This window comes from Papilio machaon, chromosome 14, assembly GCF_912999745.1.
Source record: "Papilio machaon chromosome 14, ilPapMach1.1, whole genome shotgun sequence".
NCBI lineage: Eukaryota > Metazoa > Arthropoda > Insecta > Lepidoptera > Papilionidae > Papilio > Papilio machaon.
This window is the reverse complement of record NC_059999.1, coordinates 1,328,075-1,354,316: the sequence shown is the minus strand read 5'-3', so window position 1 is coordinate 1,354,316 and position 26,242 is coordinate 1,328,075. Positions and strand designations below refer to the sequence as shown.

Genomic DNA, 26,242 nt, shown 5'->3' with positions numbered 1-26,242 from the left:
CTCTTTCTGTCCTTGGAATAACTACTCTTACCTCTTGTGTCTTTGATACAAGTCATTCATATTTTCTTTGGTCTTTTATCTTTATGGTATTCGACTTTCTTGTTTATATCGACGCTGGAAAGCATAAACGCTGTAACCCTTGAAATGGCGAATATGTTTTTCACACGTTAATAATTTCAACCATTATCAAACGATAATGATTTTATTATAGGTTAGCACAAACTACACAACATTGCTAAATACCGCATACTTGTAGGCGTATCAGCTCACGAGTTATCATTTTTTGGCTCTCCTGTAAAGTTCATACTTTCGGGGTTACAGCGTTTACGTTTTCCAGCGTCGATATGCCCATCATCTCTCCGCATATTCTCATCAAATGCTAGTGTAACAATAACTCCTTCAAATTTAAACCCAAAATCATCTCTTTCTGCCCTTGGTATACTCTTACTCTTACATCTCTATCAGCAGTTATATCTGAATTCAATCCCTTATGTATAACCTCTTTTATACAATCCATCCATATTTTCTTTGGTCTTTTATCTTTGTGGTCTTCGATATTCTTGTTATGCACATTATCTCTCATATTGCGCTAACTTTTACTTCACAATTTCTTTATTACTGAAATAAATTCAAAATCGAATTAACGATGAACAAAAAAACTAAAGAATACTAGCTGTTGTCCGCGACTTCATTCGCGAGGGTTTAAAAAAACTTAATAGCTAATATGTTTCTCCAGACCATGGTCTGGAAAAACATATTAAACATATAGAGCATGCTCTATGTCTATGCCAAATTTCATTGAGATACGTTGTGTCGATTTGGAGATTCTTTCAAACATCCATCCATCTAAACATTCGCATTTATAATATTAGTAAGATTAAGTCATCTTGATACTTTATAAAAAAAATAACTAGAAATAGGTGTCATGGATGGAATTTTATGTTCTTCTTCCAGTGCCTCTTCTTGAAGGTTGGCCGCCACTTGAAAAATTTATGTCTGTTTAATGCAGTGTTTCTCAAAGTGGGCGATAACGCCCCCTTGGGGACGTTTGAAACCTAGGAGGGGGCGATAAGAGGCCCAAAAATGGGGGGCATTGAAATTAATTAAAGTAATGAAATTGAGGTTTTTAAGTTTTAGGGCTGAATAAAAATTAGGAGGCTCTGAAATATAATTGATTTTCAAAGGGGGTGGTGAAAGAAAATAAGTTTGACAATCACTGGTCTAATGCAATGCTAAACAATTCCTCCGCTGTTATTGACTCTTATATAAATTTAGCTAATTTTAATTTTTTAGCTAATAGCTATTTTATAATTTAGGTCTGTTTGTTTGCTTGTAGGTGGGAGACTTGATAGGCGTGGCTGGTAACCATTGGAATGGTTTCGGCCGAGGTACTAATAAGAGAACTAATTTGGTAAGTGTTTTATTTATTTAAAAATACTAGGTTTTGCCCGCGACTCTGTATTCGCGGAATTAAAAAATTATCTATATATATAAAAGAAAGTCGTGTTAGTTACACTATTTATAACTCAAAAACGGCTGAATCGATTTGACTGAAAATTGGTGGGCATGTAGCTTAGAACCAGGAAACGGACATAGGATAATTTTACCCCGTTTTCTATTTTTTATTCCGCGCGGACGGAGTCGCGTGTAAAAGCTAGTAATTAATAAGTAGCCTATGTGGTCTTTCTTTCTATGTTCTACATCTGTGCCAAATTTTATCAAGTTCCGTTGAGCCGTTCCAGAGATACCTTCAAACAAACATCCATCCATCCATCCATTTAAACTTTAGCATTTATAATATTAGTAAGATATATTACGGCTTTTTAGGAACAATTTTTTTTTATTTATCGGCCATGAAATGTTTTAAGTATAAAGGTGAAGATCACTAAAAACTATAGAGTGGACAATTTAGTTTTTATTTTTTTCAGAATGGTTTAATCCCATGGTATAAGACAGCAGATCATCTGGTATTGTACCCGTTTCCGGAATACAAACAAGTGCCTTTGTACAGTGATACACGACAAAAAGGATTATAATGTAACAAAACTCAAATGGGCTTTAAACCAAAATAATTTCGTTGACAAAAGAAAATGGACCTTATGTTAGAACTGTACAAAGTTCAATATTGTGCTAACTTATTCTTGTTAACTCCATTCCATTCTCTGTTATTTGTATGGTTTATTCGAATGTGTGCTTTATCTGTGAGTGTTAAAGTTGATATTGGTAATATCGAGTTGGATTCTCGCGAGTATTTACTAAGAAAAATGTATGAACACATTAATTATTATAAAAAAAATCAGTAAAATGTAGGAGATGTCTAAAATAACTATAAACCATAACTAATTACGATAGCTTTTTTTTTCAAAGGTTAAACGTCAAATGCTAAATTTATTTAGTTGCATTTAAAATTTCAACGTTTTTAAGGCTAAAAATTTAAATGAATGTGTTTAATTCTTAATATTTATTTAGCATTCCATTTTATTTGTAGTCTAGACGACATTTTATTGAAAGTGAGGCAAACGGAGTGTTCACGAGTGTGAGAGAGACGGAAGATACGTTTGAATTCCGAACTCATATTTTCTCAGTGTGTCAAAGACTATTTTTTATGAAACGAGATTTTGACAGATTAAAAAATTAAAACGTCAAAGATAAAATCAAATCAATTAAATTTCGGAAATTTTCTAAAATATGTATTTAAAATGAATTTCTTTTCAAGATCTGATATCGCAACGTAATCTCGGAATTAAATTATTTAAATTTATTTTTTTTTAATTTATATACTATATTTTTATTCGAAAAATTGACATGATTTTTTTTTTAGCAATTTATAAAATATTAGGTCCTTACATATGAAATTGGCGTTTTGTATGGGAGGAACAAAAAGTCGAATATTTTTTAATATAATATATTTAATTAATCAAAGTATGAACCATTATTTTCTATGCACTTTTGCCATCTCATAGGTAGTTAATTGATCCCTTTACTAAAAAAAACCAGTCGGAGGGGAATCAATAAAATCTTTGAAGGCGACTTGGACTGCCCCATCGGAGTTGAATTTTTTCCCTTGCAAGAAGTTATCCAAATTTCGAAAAAAATGGTAATCTGTTGGAGCAAGGTCCGGGGAGTACGCAGGATGTCTTAGACTTTCCAATTGAAGCTCTTCTAATTTAGTAGCCGTCTGTTGCGCAGTGTGTGGTCTAGCGTTGTCGTGAAGCAGCAGTGGCGTGGAGTGATTGACCAGCCTAGGTTGTTTAGCCGCTAGCTTTTCCATCATGGTTTGCAATTGCTGACAATAGACATCAGCCGTAATAGTCTGGCCAGATTTGAGAAAACTGTAATGAACAATACCGGCACTAGTCCACCAAACGCTTACAAGTAACTTTTTGGGGTTAATTTTCGCTTGGGGCAGGATTTGGCTGGCTGGCCAGGATCCAACCATTGCGCTGAGCGCTTCCGATTATCGTAAAGAACCCATTTTTCATCACAGGTAATGATTCGGTTTAAAATACCTTCATTATTGTGCCGGTTCAGTAATGTAACGCAACAGTCGACGCGCGTTTGCCGGTTTGCTTCAGTCAATTCGTGAGGTGCCCACCTTTCAAGCTTTTTAATCTTCCCAATTTGCTTCAAGTCAATTAAAACAGTTTTATCACTAACATCGCAGCCTGCAGCTAACTCGGACGTGGTTTGCGATGGATCCGCTTCCACAATAGCCTTCAACTCTTCATTATCAACTTGAGTCTCAGCCCATCCACGGGGCTTGTTCTGCAGATCGAAATTTCCAGAAAGAAAACGTTGAAACCAAAAACGAACTGTGTTTTCTTTTGCAACACGACCGCCATACACATCATTCACCCTTCGAGTCGTTTCCGCAGCACTAGTGCCACGGCGGAACTCGTACTCGTAAATAATGCGATATTTTAAGTTTTCCATTTTGTAAAATGAGTGACGCAAACAGAAAAAAACAGATGAAAAAAAACAAATGAATGACGGTCATCGAACCACAAATACATGAGTCTATAGCTGTACAAATTTGAATTTGAAATTCCTTACCAAAGAGGAGAAATTCGTGATTAAAGTGGCCAGTACGAAAAACGCCAATTTCATATGTAAGGACCTAATATATTCAAAATCAAGAGAGATTTATTATAATTTTTTTAATGTGTTATCTGAAATATTATTAGGTCTATGAGATTACATTAGAATTATTAGGCTTTTTAACTTTATTTATGTCTTATTTACTTTATCATATTTTTATTATTTATTTACATAGAGTTATGATAGTTAATTAACTTGTATACAACTTTTCTAAAGCTTTTGGTTTTTTTTAATAATACAATATACACAGTCGAACAAATTCACCTGATATTAAATGGTTATGAGTTCATAAAACCCAAGTAAAGAAAGTATTTGAACCTTTTATCTTAGGTTTCTAAGACCAATATCTCTGTATAAAACATATCGTCACCCATCTTTGATAAAAAAGATGATGTATATGTTTTAAATGGAGATTTCGGTCTCAGAAATCTACGGTTAAGAGATTTCATTTTAATGAAAGGGTCAAAAAGGTGACACTAGTTGAGTACGGCATATTTCCAGTTGGTTAAAAATATAGTCAAGGACGTTAATTTCAAACCTAAAATTTTTTTGATAACCGTTTCCACTAGTGAAAAATGGTTAATTTTTAAATTTTTGTAATTGTCAAATAAATATATTCAGTGGAATTGACCCTTTATTGAGTTGATGAATTAATATTGCCATATTTGTATTTATCCGTTTTTAAAGATTTTTTTGGTGTAAACTTTTATAAGTAAGCTTGCTCAAAATAACTGCAATGTTTAAAAAAAAAGTGCTTTGAGCGAAGTAGAAAATAATTTAATGTTGTTTATTAATAACTTATTTAGATTATTTTAGGATTATTAATTTTAATATTTATAATATTAAATATATAAAGTGTGTTCACAATTTCTTACTTTATTATAAAAAAAACAGTGTTTCATCTGCCATGACACTTGTATTAACATATTAAATATTTAAAAGTCTATATATATAAAAGAAAGTCGTGTTAGTTACACTATTTATAACTCAAGAACGGCTGAATCGATTTGACTGAAAATTGGTGGGCAGGTAGCTTAGAACTAGGAGACGGACATAGGATAATTTTTACCCCGTTTTCTATTTTTTATTCCGCGCGGACGGAGTCGCGGGTAAAAGCTAGTATATATATATAAAAGAAAGTCGTGTTAGTTACACTATTTATAACTCAAGATCGGTCGAACTGATTTAGCTGAAAATTGATGGGGAGGTAACTTAGAACTAGGAGACGGACATAGGAACTTTTTTATCTTGTGTGCAGTTTTTTTTATTCCGCGCGGACGGAGTCGCGGGTAAAAGCTAGTTAAAAATAAAATATACTAAGTTACTCTCGCATACGTAAGCTATCTTCCAGTAAAAGTTTCGACCAAATCGGTTCAGCGGTTTCGGAGATTACTTGGAACAAACTTGGTTTAGATATTGCTATCCCTTTCATCCTCTTTGGAAAAACAGAGACAAGTATATAACAAGTGTCACGGTAGCCAACTTCTAACTTAATACAAGAAATTTAATTAAATATTATAACTAAGTTATTTTTTTAATTCGAAATGTTGTTAAATTATTATATTGTTACTAGCTGTCGCCCGCGACTCCGTCCGCGCGCAGTTAAAAAATGGGGGGAGGGGGGTTATGAAAAATAGATGTTGGCCGATTCTCAGAGCTACTGAATATGCACACAAAATTTCATGAGAATCGGTCAAGACGTTTCGGAGGAGTACGAGAACGAAAACTGTGACACGAGAATTTTATATATTAGATCTCTTAAGTTTTCAAAGAGAGTGATAGAGACGGCAATATGGTATATATTTTACATACTGGAGGCCTAATTTTAGTCCTCTTTCCCTTCCAAGCTTCCTATTAGGAAAGGACGGGAAGTAGGGACGCATAGGAAGGAGAAATATCCTCTTTCTGGGCGTCAATTTGTCTGTTGATTAAAGGTAGACATCTGCATTTGAGGATGTCTATGGGTAACGCTCGCTTCGCTATTTTGGCGAATTTAGGTGACTGTTTCCTCGTTTGTCACCTTTTGATATAATTTTTTTTTTGGTTATTATGAAATTAATCATTGCATTGTGACCTAAATAATTTTTAATCAATTTTTTTTTATGTATTTGGCACATTGCATTAAATGTAAAGCTTTTATATGCGGCTTTTTAATATAAAAATACTGCATCAAGGACCTAAATAATGTATATATAAGTTACATTGTATATAAAAGGGTTATTAATATAATTTAATATTAATTATATAAATTAAATAGTTAAAACTGTTTTGTCTTTTATTATATACTAGCTGTTACCCGCGACTTTCCGCACGGAATTAAAAAAAAAAACTTAATAAGTAGTCTATGTATTCTTCCAGACTATGTTCTACATCTGTGACAAATTTCATCAAGATCCATTAAACTATTCTGGAGATATCTTCAAACAAACCATCCATCCAAATATTCGCATTTATAATATTAGTAAGATTAGTAGGATTTAAATTTCACAGTAATTTTTTTTTACAACAATTTAGTAAAGCTAGTAGTCGATCATTAGTCGACTAGTATCAAGATAACTAAGTTAGGTAACGTATCTACAATTGCGGATGTCTATGGGCAGTGGTCGCTTTGTTCTTTCGGTGAATTCAATTTTGTTCGTATGTTCGTTTGCCATCTTTTGATATATATATAAATAAAAAAAACTTGTATCTAAAATATCACCAACTACACTTGAGTCGTTTCATTTACAAAAAAACTCCACTAAGAGAATCTTTTACCGTCTGTTTCTGAGACTAAAATCTTTGTATAAAACAAACCTGTCATTATCTTTGACGAAACAGAGACGAGATATGTTTTAAACGGAATTTTTGGTCTCAAAAACCCACGATAAATTAATCGTTTTCACGAATGCTATGAGAAATATTATTAAAGTCCTTTCACGCTAATATTTTATCGTTCTCCTGCCGGTACGGTATTTAGGTTTACAGGTAGACTGGAAAGTTTTTGATTAACATTTCTTTAATATTTCGAATGTCGTTAACTTGATATTGCAATGGAATTTGTTTTTGCCTACAGATCTGTGATTGGTTAGGTCGTCTGTACAGTCTAGATGGCGTTGGGCCACGAAGTCGACGGTATATTTATATAAAACTAGCTGTCTTTATTTCGTCCGCGTAGATGAATAAAACCGAGTAAATGGTCTATCTGTTATTTCAAATTGATAGCAATTTATGTTCCAAATTTCACTCATCCGTTAAGCCATTTTGCAGTTAGGTGATAACAACCATACATACATCCGAACTTTTGGATTTATAAGATTTTACTATTATAAAATTAACTTTTTTACCGATAGATGAGTGCATATTGGAATAGCAGTTGCCCACGACTTCTTCCGCGTGGAATTAAAAAATCTAGTAATAAATATAGCATTTCTCAACCTGGGATAGCGTAGCTTCTCAACAGTGAAATATTTCAAATCGGTTCAGTACTTTCGGAGCCTATTTAATGCGAACAAACAAATTTTTCCTCTTTAAATTTTAAGTAAAGATTAAAACGAATTTTAAATTTTAATATGCAGATTAATTTAAGTAAATTATTAAAAAAATACATATATCACTGTTCGTTTATATTTATTTAACGTTATCGTTTCATCACACAAAATAATGTAACTTTCACTCCGCTCGTTTAGTGGCCTAGTGTAAAGTGATTCCGGGGAAAGTAGCCTCTCTAAAGTCAAGTTCAATAACACAACATAACAGTACCGGGCGAGCCGGCGCGCGCGCATCATTGCATTCACCGTTAACGAGATCATCCGTTATTGCAAATCTTATTCACTTTGCTCTTTACCTTGATATTAAATGGATTGAAGATGAAATATTTAATTATATTATTTGTTCTCTGTTGCGTTATACCGATCGTTGTTCCAGCAAAATATTTACCTAAATGGAAAAAACAGGTAAGATTTTTGATGATTTTTGTAATCATGCATTTTGCTTTCGCTTTAATTTAGCTTTGTTTGTTTGTCGTGTTTTGATAATTCTTAAAAAAATAAAACTAACAAATTTAATGATTTATCTGTTAATGATTTACAAAATATAATCTAATTTGTGCAATAATGATCATTATTTTAAAAATAAGGTTCTAATCGTGGGTTTTGATATCAAAACCTTCGTTTAAAACATAATTGTTATGTTTGTTTTGTCAAAGATAATGCATTAGGGTCTATGATATATTTTATACAGAGACTTTGGTTTTAAAAACCAACGGTAAATGTGATTTATTAAATTCGTAACAAAACTAGTAAATCATTTTCGAAACTGTTTTGTTAGAAGGAAATTTTAAAATTAGTTTTATCCTAAACTGTAATAGAAACTAGATGGAGCAATTGAAAAAATTATTTTCTTTGGGTTATAAAAGAAACACTAGACATAGAGTAAACATAACGATTTAAGTTAAAATCATCTTCATTTTGAAGCAAATATTACCTTTTCATAATCTTATGATTATTATAACAAAATTTGCATGACAAAAATTGTGATTAACTTTAAATATGGCTGCTAATTTTTATTTCTGTGAAGATTTGACAATTTAAAGATTGTACGTTGTATTAAGTCTCTGTTAAGATTTTTTTAATTTAAGTAAAAGTCTTGTATAAAGTAGATATTTTTCTGTTTGTGTTGTTTAAAATATACAAATTACTTGGAAAATCTATTAATAAGAAAAAAAATCATATTAAAGGAAAAATTCATCGATTTATAATACATATTACATTATTTTAGCCTTATTGAATAAGACGATATTTGAGTGGATAAAAAAGGTATATAATCTTTACATACGTCATCTTTCATATCAAACACTAATTCTAATAGTATTTTTGTTATTACGAATGTCTAATTAAATCCATTAAGCTAAAAGTATTACCATAAAATAAATGAGATGCGTCATAAATCGTAGTTGGTTTTATCTTAGCACGTCGCAATGTTTTCTCCTTGGTTTTCCTCGCAGCATACTTTCTGCTGCTTTCTCGTTGATATTAGAAAGTGGCTGGTGTGAGTCATCGCGCCGCCGTCCTGGAGGAAAAGACAAAAAAACATTCCGGGTCAAAGATATATATTAGATATGCTAGGTCAATATGCAATAGGTCAATATTTGATTAAAGTTTGTCGAGTCATGACTTTCCATTCTATTATTCTTTGTTAAAACTAGTGTCTTTTGTTTACTTTCTATCGTTCTACTGCCGTCTTTTGTTATTCAAGAGATAATTGTCTTTGATGAAGCAGAAACAAGATAGGTAAGAAGTATAATCTTTCGACGGTGGAAACCATTATGAGTCTCAGATATGACAAGATCGGAGATTCACACAGACGAGAGACAGACATAATTATTTAGGGCTGACTGTCGCCCGCGACTCTGACTTATTACGAGAACTTAATTAGTAGAATATGTGTTCTTCCAGACTATGTTCTACATCTGTGCCTATATACCTATATATCTAAACATTTGCATTTATAATAATAGTAAGACTATTACGATTACATCTACTAAAATTAGGAACAAAGGGTACTTTCTAAGTATTTTGACTACTAGAATTACTACTTTATAAAAGTATTATTATAGTAGACATAGAAAACGAATAATTAGCTCTGTCTTTTTTAATAAGTTAAACTTTATTAAATTATTTTATTTGACGTTACTGAGAATCGAATCTATTAATTATATCGTTACAACCAAGTAAACTCACTATGCTATTGAGTCATTATTTAAACTAAACTAAGTCATTTAATTGGTTTAGTTAAGCAAGTCGTAAGTAGTCGCTACTGGAAGTTGTTACGTTCCTAAGATGCCTTAAATGTGGCAAAGGTAAGGCGCAGCGTTGCGCGCGCATAATCTGTCTTCTTTTTTTAACCTGTGCTCAACATTTATGTTAAAATGCTATATAAGGTAAATCATGAATAATTAGTGTTTTGTCGATTACTTTGAAATTCAAATCAAGTTGTACCAATGGCCTTTTTATTTCACTTAAAGTTGGTTATTTTATTTAACAAATTAGATCTGTGTGAACAAAACTAATCAGGGCTTTAATCAAAAGAGAATTACTTCACCTTTTATGACGTTAGTGGATCAGTTGTTCCTGACAACATTCAAAAAACGTAGATTCAAAAGAAATAAAAATAACAATTGACCAATTGTCAACCTTTGACTTCTTGGCGGAAGTTGAAAAAAAACATAAATTCGCCAATTCGAGTCAAACCCGAAGAGATGGCAACCCTGTTCCTCTGGGATTATAGTTGTTTATGGGGACAGGATCAGATAAGATTGGTATAAACACTAAATGCCGTTAGCGCTATCCCCTTACCATCTTTTTCTCGTATCTATAATGTTTTGCGTATAATTGAAAGTGGATAAGGTGAACAACTCTCTAACTCTAATGATGGCATTATCTGAATTGATTAATAATAAGCAAAATGTCATTTTATGAAATACTGCATTAAAAACAGTTTAGCATTTAGTGAATGTTAGGTTCTCAGTCTAATGTTGAAACTACTGTAACAAAAATATAATGTTGTCTCTGTTTTATCAGAGAGAATGAGAGATAAGAGAAAAAAAGAAAAATATACTATTGTATATTTCGGCATTGATTATTGTAGTTAAACATTTTAAAGTTATAGTCAAACAAAGGTATCATTTCTTGTGAGAGAGGCGCTGCTATCGCGGTGAGTTCTGTAAGAAAATATGTAAACATCCATGGCATAAAAGAACAAAACACGGCATTACGAAAAGGACCTTGTTATACTATTTTGACATTGAAAGGAGGGCGCTAGTGTGCTATTATAATTTAGTTTGACGTTTAACCGGGTCTGATATCCTTGTCAGTCTTTACAAACGCAAAATATAAAAGTTGATAATAATAAACTTATATCAAACTCGTTCATTCAAATGTTTCCGTTTCGTACATTCACTCCTAATTTTTAATCGATCGTTAGCGGAGCGAGGTCGCTTGTTACCGGGTTGCTCCTTCAAGGGGCGCTGGAGCGCGGGTCCGCATTGGCGGTGTTTGTTTGTATGAAAGTTGTCTCGTTCGAGCTAGGTCAGGTCATCTAAGCTCCGTTATGTTTTATCAGCTGGATATTAAAACTAATTTAGACCACATAAGAAAATCGAGAAAATTGGGGACTTTATTCTCAGAGGCCTACTTCGGGTCTCTTCGTCCTTCTAGTTAGTTTATCGTTTGAAGTCACATCTGTGAAGTCTCTTTTCAGTGCTTTCAGTTATTCTTCTTTTGAAGTGAAGAGACTTCACACATGTGAATTTAACCAGACCAGGTCCAATCGTGATCAATCTGGTTGATATAATTTAAAATAATGAAATGCTAACTTTTACACTAATCGGAATACTCGGAGTACTAATCGGAGTACATAAATCACATTCATGATCTAGCACTAACACAGCTAAATCTGCTAAAGGCTTCACCCACTCACTGCACGATGCACCTGTGACAATGATCTCGTTATCTCAGAAGCCATTCCGTCAGGCGTGCGAGTTGCCCGCTGTGCAGAGCGAACACAGCCACTACGTATGCGATGACAACGGCGAGCCCAAGTGCCTACCCGGCTGGCAGGGGGATCTCTGCGACGTACCCATCTGTAAGAAGGGATGTGATCCTTTACAAGGTCAGTAAATTTTTTTATAGTAAAAAGTATTGAAAAAGAAATTAGACCTGATTTTCCAGCAGCCCTAATAATTTCTGAATTGACAGTAAAAAATACATTCTGATCAAAGGCGAGAATTTTGTTGTTATTGATGTTAGACCTCGTACTATATTACTCTTTATAAATGAACCAATCGTACTTCAGTTGCTGCTGCCGTGGGACTCTATCACAGCTTGAAAGTAACGTGTTGTAATGTGAACTGTGCTAATTGTCCAGGTTATTGCAACCGTCCGGGTGAGTGTCGCTGCAAAATGGGCTTCTACGGCGAGCGCTGCAACAAGTGCATCCCTATGCCGGGTTGCCAGCATGGTTACTGCAACGTCTCCTTCGAGTGCCAGTGTCGCCCCGGCTGGGACGGGATATTCTGTACTGAACGTAAGTATAATAGAATGTAAAGTATAATTATTTAGAGATATACCAAGCATCAATTTTTCCACAGGATTATGATGACTTCCTTCTAGGGAAGACGAGATAAAGTTATTTTTTTACTGTTGTCCAGTCTATTATCACGTCCTATACCCTCAGCGGTTTAACCAATATTGTAAAGTGTATAATTTGATTCGTACTCTTCTCCTCTCTCTCTTTGAAATACTTACTATGTTTGTGTTCACACAGATAGAGATTGTAACAGAAGTTTTGTTTTACATGTTATTATACGTTTGTCTGTTGTTGCAGCAATTTGTCGTTCTGACTGTCACGCAACGCGCGGCTACTGCGAGGCACCGGGCGAGTGTCGCTGTCGGCTGGGATGGTCGGGACCTACCTGTCGCGCCTGCCAGCCGCTGCCTGGCTGCCAGCACGGCTACTGCGACAAGCCTTTAGAGTGCAAGTGCCTGCCCGGATACACTGGCCTACTGTGTCAGACAGGTTAGTACACGACACAGGTTGTGTTACTATCAAATACCGGATTCCTCAGCCAAGATTTAATTGTTTGGTTTGATTAAAAATTTTATGCCATTAATAATAGTTGCACTTTCGTTCACGTAACCCATCATGTAATAGATTGTCGCTTTCTATTCTTTCCATTTTAGTTTTAGTGCCAATCAATATGCCACGATTGACACGTGCGCATAATACACATACTCGTACGTTACATAATAAGAGCTTTAGGTGAAGTGTTCGGCAACAGGAGTACTAAACTGAATGCTTCATTACTTTTACAATTGAATCAGAATTTGATTTAAGTAATTCAATGTTAAATTAGCAATGCTTACGTTTTGAGATTATGGAAACTATATTACCGTACTACGGGCACTTTAGAAGGAAGGTGAGTGACATAGACAAAGAGATTGATCATTATTAAATTTATTATTATACTATTGCAATGTTTGCAGCGATCTGCGCGCCTGGTTGCCATGGGGAACGCGGCTACTGCCGACGGCCGGGCGAGTGCCGCTGCAAGGTGGGCTGGACGGGCAAGAACTGCGCGCAATGCCACCCCTACCCCGGCTGTGTGCACGGCACCTGCAACCGCCCCTGGGAATGTATCTGCAAGGAGGGTTGGGGAGGCATGCTGTGTGATGAAGGTAAGACAGAGCTAACAGTTACGACTTAGGGACCTTCAAGAAAAGAGCGCATTCCTTCCTTAAAGGCCGGCAACGCATCTGCGATTCCTCTGGCGTTGCGAATGTCCATTTTTCATTTGTTGGCTTCGTAGAAACCATTTGAGATGTCACTTAGGTTCAATTATTTTACGTATGACCTTTTGCAGAACTAAATTACTGCGAGAAGAATCCTGACACATGCAAGAATGGTGGAAAATGTCAATCATTGGAGGCAAACGATGGTAACTTCAGATGCAACTGTCCGTCAGGAGTCAGTGGCAAGTTCTGTGAGAACTTACCGGCTAACATGACCACACCGGCAGCAGAGAACAGCACAGAAGGAAGCGATATTGATGAAGTCACTCCAATAGAAATAGAAGTATCAACTAAAGAACCTGATAATCTTGATAATGAGACTGAATAAGAATATATAGAAAATCTTTAAAGAACTCATAGAAACTATCATAATGTGGGCTTCTACTGTCGAAAATTTTGTATAAAATACTATTTTCATTTCTACCAATCTCTTTGAAGATGATAGAGACAAGAATACGTTTTAATATAAGTGTAAAGACAGTAGAATTTCACGGTTATGTGAACTATAGAGTTTGTAAATTCATGCGTCAGAAGTAAAAGTTAATAGTTAAAATGTATCTTTATAAAGTAAAACATTTTTTTAAAATATTTTTTTAATAAATAAAGCATGTTTTTTTTAATTTCAAAAAAGAAATCTACTGGATAAAGATACATTTTAAAAATAAATCAACTTTTTTAATGATCGCAAACTTTTTTTGACGTGTGTACGTATTTGAAAGTGATATGAAATGTCTTAATTTATTTATTGTTTTGTTTGTCTGTATGTTTGTGAGCTGCTTTTATTTATTTTTCGCTAGATATAATATAGATTGTTAATTTGATTTGAGGTTTGATGAATTTTTAATAAAGTTTAATAAGTTTTTGGGTTTTAATTTTATTTTTGCGTATATATTTTTAAAAATAGTAACCCTTGACTTAAATTACGTATTAAAATATTTTTATTTAATAAAAAAGGCATAATAATAATAACTGTGACAATTTAATTCAATATTTATGCCTTCATGTTTAAGTTACGAGCGATGATGTTTTTTTTTTATATAATTGTGAGTTTTTGAGACAGAAATATCTGTTTTATCAAAGACTAGCTTTTACCCGCGACTCCGTCCGCGCGGAATAAAAAATAGAAAACGGGGTAAAAATTATCCTATGTCCGTTTCCTGGTTCTAAGCTACCTGCCCACCAATTTTCAAATCGATTCAGCCGTTCTTAAGTTATAAATATAGTAACTAACACGACTTTCTTTTATATATATAGATGACGAGGATATGTTTTATACATAGATTTTGGTCTTAGAAACCAACGATAAGCAGTACAAATACTAACATGTGTTCCATTCTATGGAAGTCAATCTTCAACATCGTACTCCGTAAATGCAAACTATACATATGTATTAACTTTGCCTAGTTTTACTAAAGGCGTTGCCGATCCCAACTGGTCTATTAAAAAGTCACCTTCTGACTCAGCTAATGCGGCTAAGTAACTCTCCGTTTAGGCATTTAAAGTCGATTTCTGTTTTTTTCCGTCTCATTTTTATTCAAAGCCACCGACATAGTTGTCAGTGGTAGTAAAAAATGTATAATTTCCACTCATAGTTTGTTAAAACATTTAAATTATTTTTAAAACGTGGACTCCAAATACTTGTGTGTGTAACTAAGTTTGGATTTTTAATATGCTTGTAAATTTTACATTCTTTGTATGGATGTTTTATAATAAAATCTTACTAACATTATAAATATGAATGTTTAGATGGATGGATGATTGTTTGAAGGTATCTTCAGAACGGCTAACAGGATCTCGATGAAATTTCTCATAGATGTAGATCATAGTATGGAAGAACAAATAGGCTAATTATTATGTTCTTTTTTAATTCCGTGCGGACGGAGTCGCAGGAGATAGTTAGTAATAAATAAGTAAATTTTCAACACGTCTAGTCTTTCTTAACCAATTCTCCAAGTGTTATTAATTTTCCCACCATTTTCCATAACGAAACGGAAAGTGGACATGACAAATGTATTGGAAAATATTCCTTTTTTTTACATCATCTCCTCTGGCCATTAAAATACTAGATCTACAACCTTCTCACTTATTGAAGATATCTGTAGGTTCGCTCGTTTGCCATTTTATACGATAAAAAACCTCAATCACGTCCTTCTTAATTTTAGTTAGTTACATAATGTCTCTCATTAGAAATGAAATAATTTTATTAAATATAGATAAATGTATTATTATCAATAGTATAAACATCCTGGATTAACTTGTGCTAGTTATGAAGTCCGCACAAAAACTAGACCCAAGTTGCACCACGTCCCATCCAACCTTATGATTCTTGTTACGAAGGCATTTAAAATGCAACTGTTGCTTGTAAATATAATTAATTGCCTCACCTATAATTACACGATTATGTAGTTTTTCTACCAGTTGAATAGTTTTTAGAAACATAACTTTCTTATGCTTAGAATTCACGTCTTGCTGTTAGAAAATAATTACCTGTTTTCCTGCTTATGCTTTTAACGTAGATGAATGTTTTTTAAACGATAGTTTTATTTATTTTCGGTGCAATATTCGCATTACATTTAAACCTAATTGGATATTTGAATAAAAAGAATAAAAGTGAAAGAAGAAAGGTAACATAACGCCATCTAAAGGAAAAAACACATTGACATTTTATTTAGAAAATATTAATCGGTAATTCATAACGGATTTGCATCGTAAAATATACTGTATGTAAATACGACAGAACGATTGCATCTCGAACGCATTTCGGTCATTGACCTGATTGCTTAGTTAATTAATATTAAAAAAACTATGTTCACCTTTATGCCCTTATAGAGGCCCTACCTTCGTTAGTTTTAACTTAACCGATCTCATTTAATATCTTATTCCATTAAAAGCACATAAATTATTGCATAACTTCGCTAATCTTTCCATTTTAGGATGAACGGATAACTGTTTACCGCTTGATGAAGAAATAAAACCTAACGCATAAAGTTAATTATATAAATACGTGGAGTATTTCTTCTTTTAAAACATATACTAATTACTAAGAGATGAAGGAATGCACAAGAAAATATTTCCCCTTCCTATGCGTTCTCTCCACCACCAAATCCACTTCTCCTTCCCATCATTTCCTATGTTTTTATATGAATGTTTTGGAAAAACCACAGTTACGATTTACTTTGTTTTAGGTTACGATATTTAAAGAGCGAAACCAAAATTGTAATCAACAAGCATGTGCGTTGATACGAATGAAAATTAGTCATACGCTGAAAGTCAGCAGTCAAATAGACAAGGTTAAAAACAAAACTAAATCTGTATGTAAATCTGAATTTATCGGACATCGAAGAAATGCTTGATGTTCTAAAGAATTAACAGTCACTCCTAAATTAGATGAATTATTGAGGGCAACTACATCGCTATTCAAATTTTAAAGTCTACCTAAAGTTTTTCAAAATTGGATTCAACATAATTTGCGTTCAGATACTGTACTAGTAGTTTAATAGCATAGCCATTTCTTTTTCTCATTAAATTTATATTATGTCCTTTTCGAAAAATCTTTCACTTAAGTTTATAAAAAATTAAAAAAAACTTATAAATAAGCCTCATATCAAATTAAAGAACTTAAAAAAACTCTTCTTCAAGATGATTCAAACGAGCCCAAACTCGATGAGGATGTAGCGTTTCATTGTGAAGTTCCTTTGGCCACCTTCCAGCTTCATCATCAGGCTACCTTCCAGCTTCATCCAGCACCATGTCATCATACTATGATGTTTATGTTATGATTTACACATGTATGCGAAATTTCATCTCAATAACCGGAAAGTAGATCAAGTTTAATTTGCAAGATTTGATGTCAAACATCGCGACAGTTGAAATAAAAGCTTATAATGATTTCTAGAAACGAATAGAATCGAGTATATAAATTCAAGGATGCGACACATTTTGTGACATAAAAACTTCGAAAGAAAATACTAGTTTTTTTATAAACCTTTATAATATTTTCATTCATATTTTTAATTACAATACAGTTAAGTTATGCGGAAATAATTTAGCAGTGGACTTTAAAGTTAAAGCTTTTAAGTTACCTGCTTAATATACGATGTCGCAAAGCTGCGGATGCTAATCCCGGTCAACATTTCAAGTCGAGCTTTACCTAACTTAGATCAGAATTAAGTAATCTATTGAAAATGTAAGCAAACTTAAAAACTATAATGTGATTTTCATTTTAGGGCGTTGGTATTCATGTATTCGATACTTAGTCGGTTAAAAAACACGATTTCAAGTTTTTGAACTGATACGATACGAAACGATTATGTTAAAAAATATTCACGTAAACGAATATTAACGCTTATGTCCAAAAGTAATGGTTTTCCAGTACTTTTTATGGTTAACCGTTACACCTTTTTATATAATATACTAAAAAACATAAAATATATCAAAATACTACATAGAGAATTGGTTCTACTTCTATGGTTCTTTTTTTTCTCTTTATTTTTGTTACTAACATTACTTATTAAGCCTTTACTAACCCTAGTATAATAATATGGATCTTTTTTAGTCTGAATTAAATAAACATTATTATTATTATTATTATTTCATACTAATTCTGTCTCCGCCTGGCTGGTTTTTATATGATAGATAAAGTAAATAAATAATGGTTAAATAAAAACTAATAAATATGCTACGTATTTACGATAAATACATATATATAAAACCTAAATTACACACTATACATACATACATACATACAAAAATAATTATTATTATTATTATGGGCGTCGAATCAAATAACTTTAGGCGGTCCGTTGCTCGTTTGCCCCCTTCTCCTGAAAAAAGAAAAATCTTACTGAAGCATGACTTAGTTATTTATTATTATTGGTAAAATAATAGTCGACGATCAGCCACTATAAGTCATCTAGTAACATCCCTTTTTATTATTTTCTATAATCTTCAACCTGCCCTTGTCCCTATGGGGTTCGGCACAGTATGTATATTTACATACCAGGGTAACCTTTTGCTTCTCAATTTCTCCATCTCGGGCGTAAAGTTCAAACTTCCGCTAATATTCACATTTTTAACTTTTTACTCGTCACATGACACATTCATCTTAACATACGCATCTCAGCAACATGTAATCTTCTTTCCTTTGAATCTATGATCGTCCAACATACAGATACATTATGTTATATATATAAATAGCTGTCGCCCACGACACCGTCCGCGCGCAGTTAAAAAAAAAACTAAATGAGGGGGGGGTTATGAAAAATAGATGTTGGCCGATTCTCAGACCTACTGAATTTCATGAGAATTGGTCAAGCCGTTTCGGAGGAGTTCAAGTTCGAACCCCGTGACACGAGAATTTTATATATTAGATTTTAAATTGTATTAAATACATCGGACGAGTATAGAGGGACATCTGCAAAAGTACAGTTCCGGAAAGTTTGTTTGACTAAATTATGTACATAATTTTGTAATAATTGGACGTCATTTGGATTTAAGAAAAGGTAATTTTTGTCTCTATATCGAAGCAACGGCTGCATAATACGTAAGTACAGCCACCGCTACGCTATATCGTATTACGGTAGAGAAAAAGTTATTATGTTACATTACTTAATCTTAAATGTGGGTTCCGATTGCTGTGAAACTTGTGTTGGTACATATTTTTGTCCCACACACACTCTTTGAAAAAAACAGTGACAGCAATACGTGCTGAGATACATTCATGTCGTAGGGCCGTTCAAGTAAGCAGGGTGTGCGAATCTGAACATTATTTCCGGGAGTAAAGAGGTCACTTCTAATCCAGAGCAAACTAAATCATTGTTACTCAACTCTGAGGGCCTAGCACGAATATTTTCTACACGCGCCTTCATAACGTGTAAGAATTTTCGTACTAGGCCCTCTGTTAAACACATCAGTTATTAACTTGCTTAATCCAGATAGTTACCTTAAGTACATACCTTTTAGGACTTAGAAAAGAAAAAGTCTATTTTAGTCCTCTTTTCCCTCCCTTTTCTTATTAGGAGTGGATGGCAAGGTGGCAAGTGGATTTGGCGGAAGAGGGGACGCATAGAAAGGGTATCCTCTTTCTGTGCGTCTCCTTCTCCGTTGATTAAAGGTAGGCAGCGCATCTGCATTTGTGGATGTCTATAGGCAACGGTAGCCTCACTATTTCGGAGAATTCAGGTGACTCTTGCTCGTTTGCCACCATTAGATATATAAAAAAAATGATTTATTAGAAAAAGAAGTCTATAATATTCCAGTATACAAAAGCTATCAGTGAAAGTCCCGTTAAAATTATAGACAGGTTTTACAGACAGACGGACAGACAAGAATTTAAAAATTGGCTTTTTGCAAATACAATGTGTTGGCGTAATATTATTTTTTTTTATTTTACATAGAGATACTCCGATTTCATTAATTTTATTACTTATTTTAGCAAGCGATAAATATTATTTAAGAAAAAAGGTACTGTGTAATTTAGAAATTACGATGTTATCTAGTTCAAAGAAAGAAAGGAAAAACATTTATTACCACACAAATAATATAAAACATAAAACACACACAAGGCACAAACTTGGTACAAGTGTGGCAAAAGGATGCCAGCTCAGCGAAGCAGGGATATACCAAACTGTCCTTTAGCTGGTTTTCAGTTGACATCTTTACAAAAAAAAAATAGAGTTAGATTAACAACAAACATCATATTATTAAAATAGTCCAAGCCTAGTTAGAGTATTTTGAATATAGAAAGTGAATTATTGGTGATATCTAGCGAATGTTTAGATGGATGGATGAATTTACGGTTTGAAGGTATCTCCAGAACGGCTTAACGGATCTTGGTAAAATTTGGTACGGTTGTAGAACATCATAATCTGAAAGAACACATGTGGTACTTACAAAGTTTTTTTTAATGCTGCGCAGACGGAGTCGTTGGCTACAGCTGGTTCTATTTAAATTCAAAAATAAAGTCAAAATCCAAAGAAGTCATTTCAGTTTTTGTTGTATTTTAGTGGTGTTTTAACGAATAAAACAATAACGAAACGATTTATATGACTCGCTTGATAGTATCGTCGATGTAACTTATTTTAAGATGTAAATTAATTGAGATGTAATAAGAACAGCGTACATATGTATACGGACCTTAAGTAAGTCGTAGGATCGTAATTCAGTATGTGTGCAATTACAGTACATACATCTATATAAGCCCGCTCTCTGGGATTTTGTAGGCAGATTGACTCCACATATCGATTCGTTCGGTTGATAAAATCAAAACGATTAAAAATTATTGTTTTTAAAAAGTAATGTGATTTGGCTGTGATAACTCGGGAATAGTTTTTGTTTTACGTCTTTCCAAAATGGCCGCCATCCCACTTTTGATGGTAAGGATTTTTTTTGTGATTCGTGAAATTTTTTTAGGTAATCTGTGTGTAACATTTTTTGTTACAAAAAATGATTTACAATTTCTTTAAGAAATTACATAAATTAATAATCTTACTAATATTATAAATGTGAAGGTTTGGATGAATGGCTGTTTATTAGAAGGTATCTGCAGACCGGCTTAACGGATCTCGATTAAATTTGACATAAACGTGGAATATTCATCTATCTATACATCTAAATATTTGCATTTATTAAGTTATTTAACAGTGTTAGACGCTAGCAACAAGAACATCTATTGCATGAATGGCCTGGCTCACCCAGGACAGGTGTGAAGTGGAAGTAATTCTGCTTTATGTCCGATGAGTGTGGTGCCGGACGCCTAATGTTTGTCTTCTTTCCCTTCCCACCCTTTTCTTATAAGGAAAAGATGGGAAGGGAAAGTGGATTTGATGGAGGAGGAGATGCATAGGAAGGGGAAATATTCTCATTTTGTGCGTCTCCTCCTACGTCGATTAAAGGTAGACAACGCATCTACAATTGCGGATATCTATGGGCAGCGGTCGCTTCGACATTTCGGTTAATTCAGGTGGTAATTTACTCATTTGCCAACTTGTAATATATAAAAAATATAATATTATATATATGCAGATACTCGTATAATTCAATTCAGAACATAAGTATCGATTTTATAGACATTTGAAAACCATTGCTCTATTTCTAGGGCTTGGGTGTGCCGTCGTTTCCCAATAGGTAACTTAGTTAACTTGTTAACTAGTCTAAGTCGACAGTAGGCCAAAATGTAAAGCAAAACATTATTATTATTATTAACTGATACATATCCTGCTCGTGCTCTGGATAGTTTACAACTAAGTAAAATCAAGTTGTAACTTAGATTGGGTTTGATTTATGTTTCTTTGTTGTTATTTAATTATATGTTGCTTGAAAGCTTCGATTTTCGGAAAGCATATAAAAGAGTATAGACTTTTAGTTTAAAGTTCAAATGAGTTTTTTTTGTTCCGGTGAGATTATTATCAAAATAGAATTAATTAAGTAATAACTACATCACAGTATAAAACTGTTTAATGTATGCCGCAATAGGTCTTAATATTTATTTATTAAGCTGAAACTTACTAGACGTTATCTTTAAGTCGATCGTACAAAGCCTTACAAAATAAAAGATTAAGGGTGCAATTTCTTTAGTCGTTAGTACCTGCAAGCGTTATTACTCGGCCACCGAGTCCCTGCACGACACTTGCTTTATATCGACTGATTATTTTCACTAGTTATTAGCCCGTATTCGGGGACACTCCGCTTATATAACGACCGGGTTATCGACTATTGAAATTACTTCTTAAGGTTTGAAACCACTCATACCTTAAATGGACAGAGTAATGAAAATATTGTATGGAGATGTTAAATCAAACATCACTGCAATTTATATTTATTTAATAATGCCAAATGAGCTGTTTTGTTTTTCATAATTTTACGTTATTCTTTTTTGTATCATACAAATTTAATTGCGGATATCAGTTATTTCATTCTGAACATCTATATCTATATATATAAAAGAAAGTCGTGTTAGTTACACCATTTATAACTCAAGAACGGCTGAATCGATTTGACTGAAAATTGGTGTGCGGGTAGCTTAGAACCAGGAAACGGACATAGGATAATTTTTACCCCGTTTTCTTTTCTTTTTTTTTTTTTTTATACCGCGCGGACGGAGTCGCGGGTAAAAGCTAGTATGTAATATTTGCAACTTTCCATATTAGGATATAATCATGATCGGTGTTTCGCAAGGATCTAACTACGGACCTGTCTTATTAGTAGGGTACGGCAAGAATTTTATAATTCGTTGCTAACTGAACATAGATGTCCGAATTAGGATAAGCAAAGGATATCCTGTGGACGTATAATATTTCATCTCAGTCGCTTCAGTCTTTATGACCAGTCTCGTGGTCATCAAGTAAGTGTCGTGACCTGTTTCACTAGACGCCTCCTCTATTCCCGGATTACTGCTTTTTTCGCATGTTTATTTTATGTTAAGTTTACAAAGATAATATTAGTTTGATAAAAAATGGTGCTGCTATATGTGAGTAAATAACACTATTTACAGTTTCAAATCAAGTAAATATGAAATTTTATAACTTTTTAATTACATTTTAAATTACATCTTACTACTTACTAATATTATAAATGCGATGGATGTTTGTTTGAAGGTATCTCCAAAACGGCACAACCGATCTCGATGAAATTTGGTATAGATGTATGTAGATCTTAATCTGGAAGAACACATAGGCTACTTATTACTTTTCTTTTAATTCCGCGCAGACGGAGTTGCGGGCGACAGTTAGTCAATCAATATATGATAAAATTAGTTGGTTATAATATTTAAAAAATCCATGCTGCGTTTGTAAACTTGCATTTCTTTTATTTTTCAAAATTTGAAAATATAGCTTCATCTAGTATTTAGTACATAAAGTTCATAATAAAATAATGTTCAGCACAAAAACGGTAAATAAATTTATAAATTCTTACTAGGTGCCCTTGTCTAGACTAAAAAAAATAGCTTACATTTTATCGGTTGATCTATTAGTTGCGTAATCCGAGCCTTGACCATTTATTACTTTAGTTAGCTTTAGATTTATTGTTTACCTGCATTGCTACAAATAGATCACTTTTATCAGAAAAAATAAAATAATTGGCATAAGCTAAAAATTTATGATAAAATTTATTCCAATAAATTGTGGTACTTAGATTAGATTAGAATCTAAGGTAGTATATGTTACAGTTGAAAATGTAAAACAACAAGAAATATAAGTTTGCTTTGGTTTTGTAAAGTCACCAGCCTTGGTCTCGATTTCGTATCGGTACTGTGCATTCATTCGAATCTTTTTCTGTAGAGTGTGGGACTTAAATTGCAATAGATTGTATTATTGTTTGTTTCTCACGATGTCAATTGTTTTCAAATAATTAGCGATTGTAATTAATGAATATTAAATTGATAAGTAGTCAAAAAGTAGGCTTGTCATTCCAATTCTCTCCAAGCACTGCAAATATTTGAGTACACCAAAATTACAGCTACCAGAAATTTGGTAGCTCTCTGAGATGATGTTAAGTTAATAAATATTTCTAACCTAACTTCTCTTCTTTTCAGTTACTGCTGGTCTGCAGCAGTTTGGCAAAAGAAGACAAATCAAAAGTTTCAGAACTTTTAGATAATGGAATCAAAGACGGATCGTCAGTAAAGGGAGTGAAGAGAGGCATCATCTCCACCGGTCATTACGGCCTCGACGGTGGAATTGGAATCGGTCATGGAGGAATTGCGATCGGTCACGGTGGAATCGGTCTCGGATCTGGTATTGGTATCGGTTCCGGTATTGGCATCAGTTCAGGAATTGGTATCGGTTCAGGAATCGGTATTGGTTCTGGAATAGGTGTCGGTTCTGGAATCGGTTCAGGAATTAGCGTCGGTTCTGGAATCGGTTCAGGAATCAGCATCGGTTCTGGAATCGGATCTGGCATAGCCGTTTCTGGAGGAGGAGTCGGTATCGCTGCCGGACCAGCGATAGCTGCCGGACCAGGAATAGCCATTGGGGGTGGAATTTCTGCCGCCCCGGCCGTGGCGGTAGCAGCTAGACCCGCAGCTGTTCAAACATCAGTCTCCGTTCAACCCAACCCAGTTATTCTGCGCCAAGAAGTCCCGAGATATATCACCAGGACAGTAACAAACAACGTCCAAGTACCCGTTCAAGTTCCGGTTCCCGTGCCCGTCGATCGTCAGGTACCGGTGCCAGTTCGAGTGCCTGTGCCTGTGGCAGTGGATCGACCGGTGCCCGTCATACACAGAGTACCCGTGGAGATCACGAGACAAGTACCCGTCTACTATGAGAGGAAAGTGCCATATCCAGTTAAAGTACCCGTCTCCGTGCCGGTGCCGTACCCAGTCACGGTCGAGAAGCAAGTAGCCGTCGACCGACCAGTGTATGTAGACCGTCAGGTGCCAGTACCACATCCCGTATATGTTGACCGCCCCGTCAGAGTACCCGTCCCCGTGCAAGTCGATAGGCCTGTGCCAGTACCTCAACCCGTTGTAGTTGAACGACGAGTACCAGTAGCCGCCGTTGCTGCAGCACCAGCCGTGGCGGTAGCGCCAGCGGTGGGAGTATCTTCAGCCGGCATCGGTTCAGGGGTAGCCATCGGATCGGGCATCGGCATCGGATCGGGCATCGGCGTCGGATCGGGCATCGGCATCGGTTCAGGGCTTGGCTCGGGCATCGGAGTGAGCTACGGCTCCGGCATCGGCTTAGGTTCCGGCATCGGATTAAGTTCCGGCGTCGGCTTAGGTTCCGGCATTGGCATTTCGTCTGGGCTCGGGTCTGGAATATCGCTAGGCAGCGGCTACGGCGGAAGCTACGGCCTCAGCTACGGCAGCGGACACGGTTACGGTCTGTCCTCCATCTCGTCTGGCATCGGCCACTCGATCGGCGTCACCAAAGTGATCTCCAGCTACCCGAGCATTCACAGTAGCCACTAGGGTATGTTAGTATGTTCGTATAAAGTTTGATACGAGTCGAATTGCAATACTGTAATATATTCAGAATAAATGATTGATGAACCAAAATATTTATTTTATTTTTTAATTTCATAATTTTTATGAATTCAGTGCAAAACCAATTCTCAGTCAGATATATTAATTAATGGCATAAATATAACTAAAATGCAGTTCAGCTTAACTCAAAAAATTCTCTGATACATTCAGTTTTGAACCTATAATTTTTGAACATTTAATAATGTCTTTGGTTAGTAAAAGACCTTTATAGCTTTTTACAAATTTTATTTACATTACGCACACAAAATAAGATCGTAGAAAATATTTTTTATATTAATAGACACTCTAAAACACTATTTCTAGTTCAAAATAATACAAACTTTTATAAAGATTTACAATTTAAATAAGGCTTAGTAACATTTCATAATACTGCTTTTTTAATATTGTTAAAAATTCGTAAAACATCACAACTCTGCTCGATTGCTAAGAAACTTCATAGATTATTTTGATAGTTATTTGTTAAAAAAAAAACAATCAAATTTTAATCTACTTCATTATAAAATTATTTGTTAACATGGGGCGGCTTCATTCCGTTAGCCTTCGAATTTAGAGACATCTTTTAGTTACTTTCAAGGTTATTATCATTACCAGTCTATATTAATCCATTAAATGAAATTCTGCCCTTATTGAAATACGTATGTCTACATATGTATGTACTGTCTAGTCTCTGTCTCTCTTTCTGCCTAGTTTTTGATCCATAGCGATGGGGTTAGCTTGCCTTATTGGTCTCTTCCACTTGCCACGACCGTCGACATCTTTGTCAAAGACTTGGCATTCATGTATATCTTGACCACTACATCATTTCATCTTGTTTTGAGTCCATCCCTGG

The 26,242-nt window shown here is 34.3% G+C and overlaps 3 protein-coding genes across 5 annotated transcripts in view; all 3 read left to right on the top strand.

Annotated features, from left to right (window-relative positions):
* Positions 1-2,297, top strand: part of LOC106711967 (alpha-(1,6)-fucosyltransferase) — a 30,686-nt gene extending 28,389 nt beyond the window's left edge. The window contains exons 12-13 of the mRNA XM_045680819.1: positions 1,337-1,411; positions 1,929-2,297. Coding sequence (XP_045536775.1) covers positions 1,337-1,411; positions 1,929-2,036 — 183 coding nt within the window. The 3' untranslated portion in view covers positions 2,037-2,297. The remainder of the gene's footprint in view (positions 1-1,336; positions 1,412-1,928) is intronic.
* A 5,522-nt stretch (positions 2,298-7,819) lies between these two features.
* Positions 7,820-13,951, top strand: LOC106711974 (delta-like protein 1). 2 transcript variants are annotated; one of them, XM_014504410.2, is made up of 6 exons: positions 7,820-8,033; positions 11,610-11,748; positions 12,004-12,162; positions 12,463-12,654; positions 13,122-13,313; positions 13,499-13,951. In XM_014504410.2, exons 1-6 carry the CDS (start codon positions 7,947-7,949, stop codon positions 13,753-13,755), a joined length of 1,026 nt encoding a protein of 341 aa, XP_014359896.1. In that variant the 5' UTR covers positions 7,820-7,946; the 3' UTR covers positions 13,756-13,951. The 2 variants fall into 2 exon arrangements, with proteins under 2 accessions (XP_014359896.1, XP_014359895.1); XM_014504409.2 differs by having other exon boundaries at positions 11,595-11,748.
* A 6,711-nt stretch (positions 13,952-20,662) lies between these two features.
* Positions 20,663-25,419, top strand: LOC106711971 (fibroin heavy chain). Of its 2 annotated transcripts, XM_045680950.1 has the most exons (3): positions 20,663-20,800; positions 23,959-25,000; positions 25,037-25,419. In XM_045680950.1, exons 1-3 carry the CDS (start codon positions 20,777-20,779, stop codon positions 25,336-25,338), a joined length of 1,368 nt encoding a protein of 455 aa, XP_045536906.1. In that variant the 5' UTR covers positions 20,663-20,776; the 3' UTR covers positions 25,339-25,419. The 2 variants fall into 2 exon arrangements, with proteins under 2 accessions (XP_045536906.1, XP_014359889.2); XM_014504403.2 differs by having other exon boundaries at positions 23,959-25,419.
* The last annotated feature ends 823 nt before the right edge of the window (positions 25,420-26,242 follow it).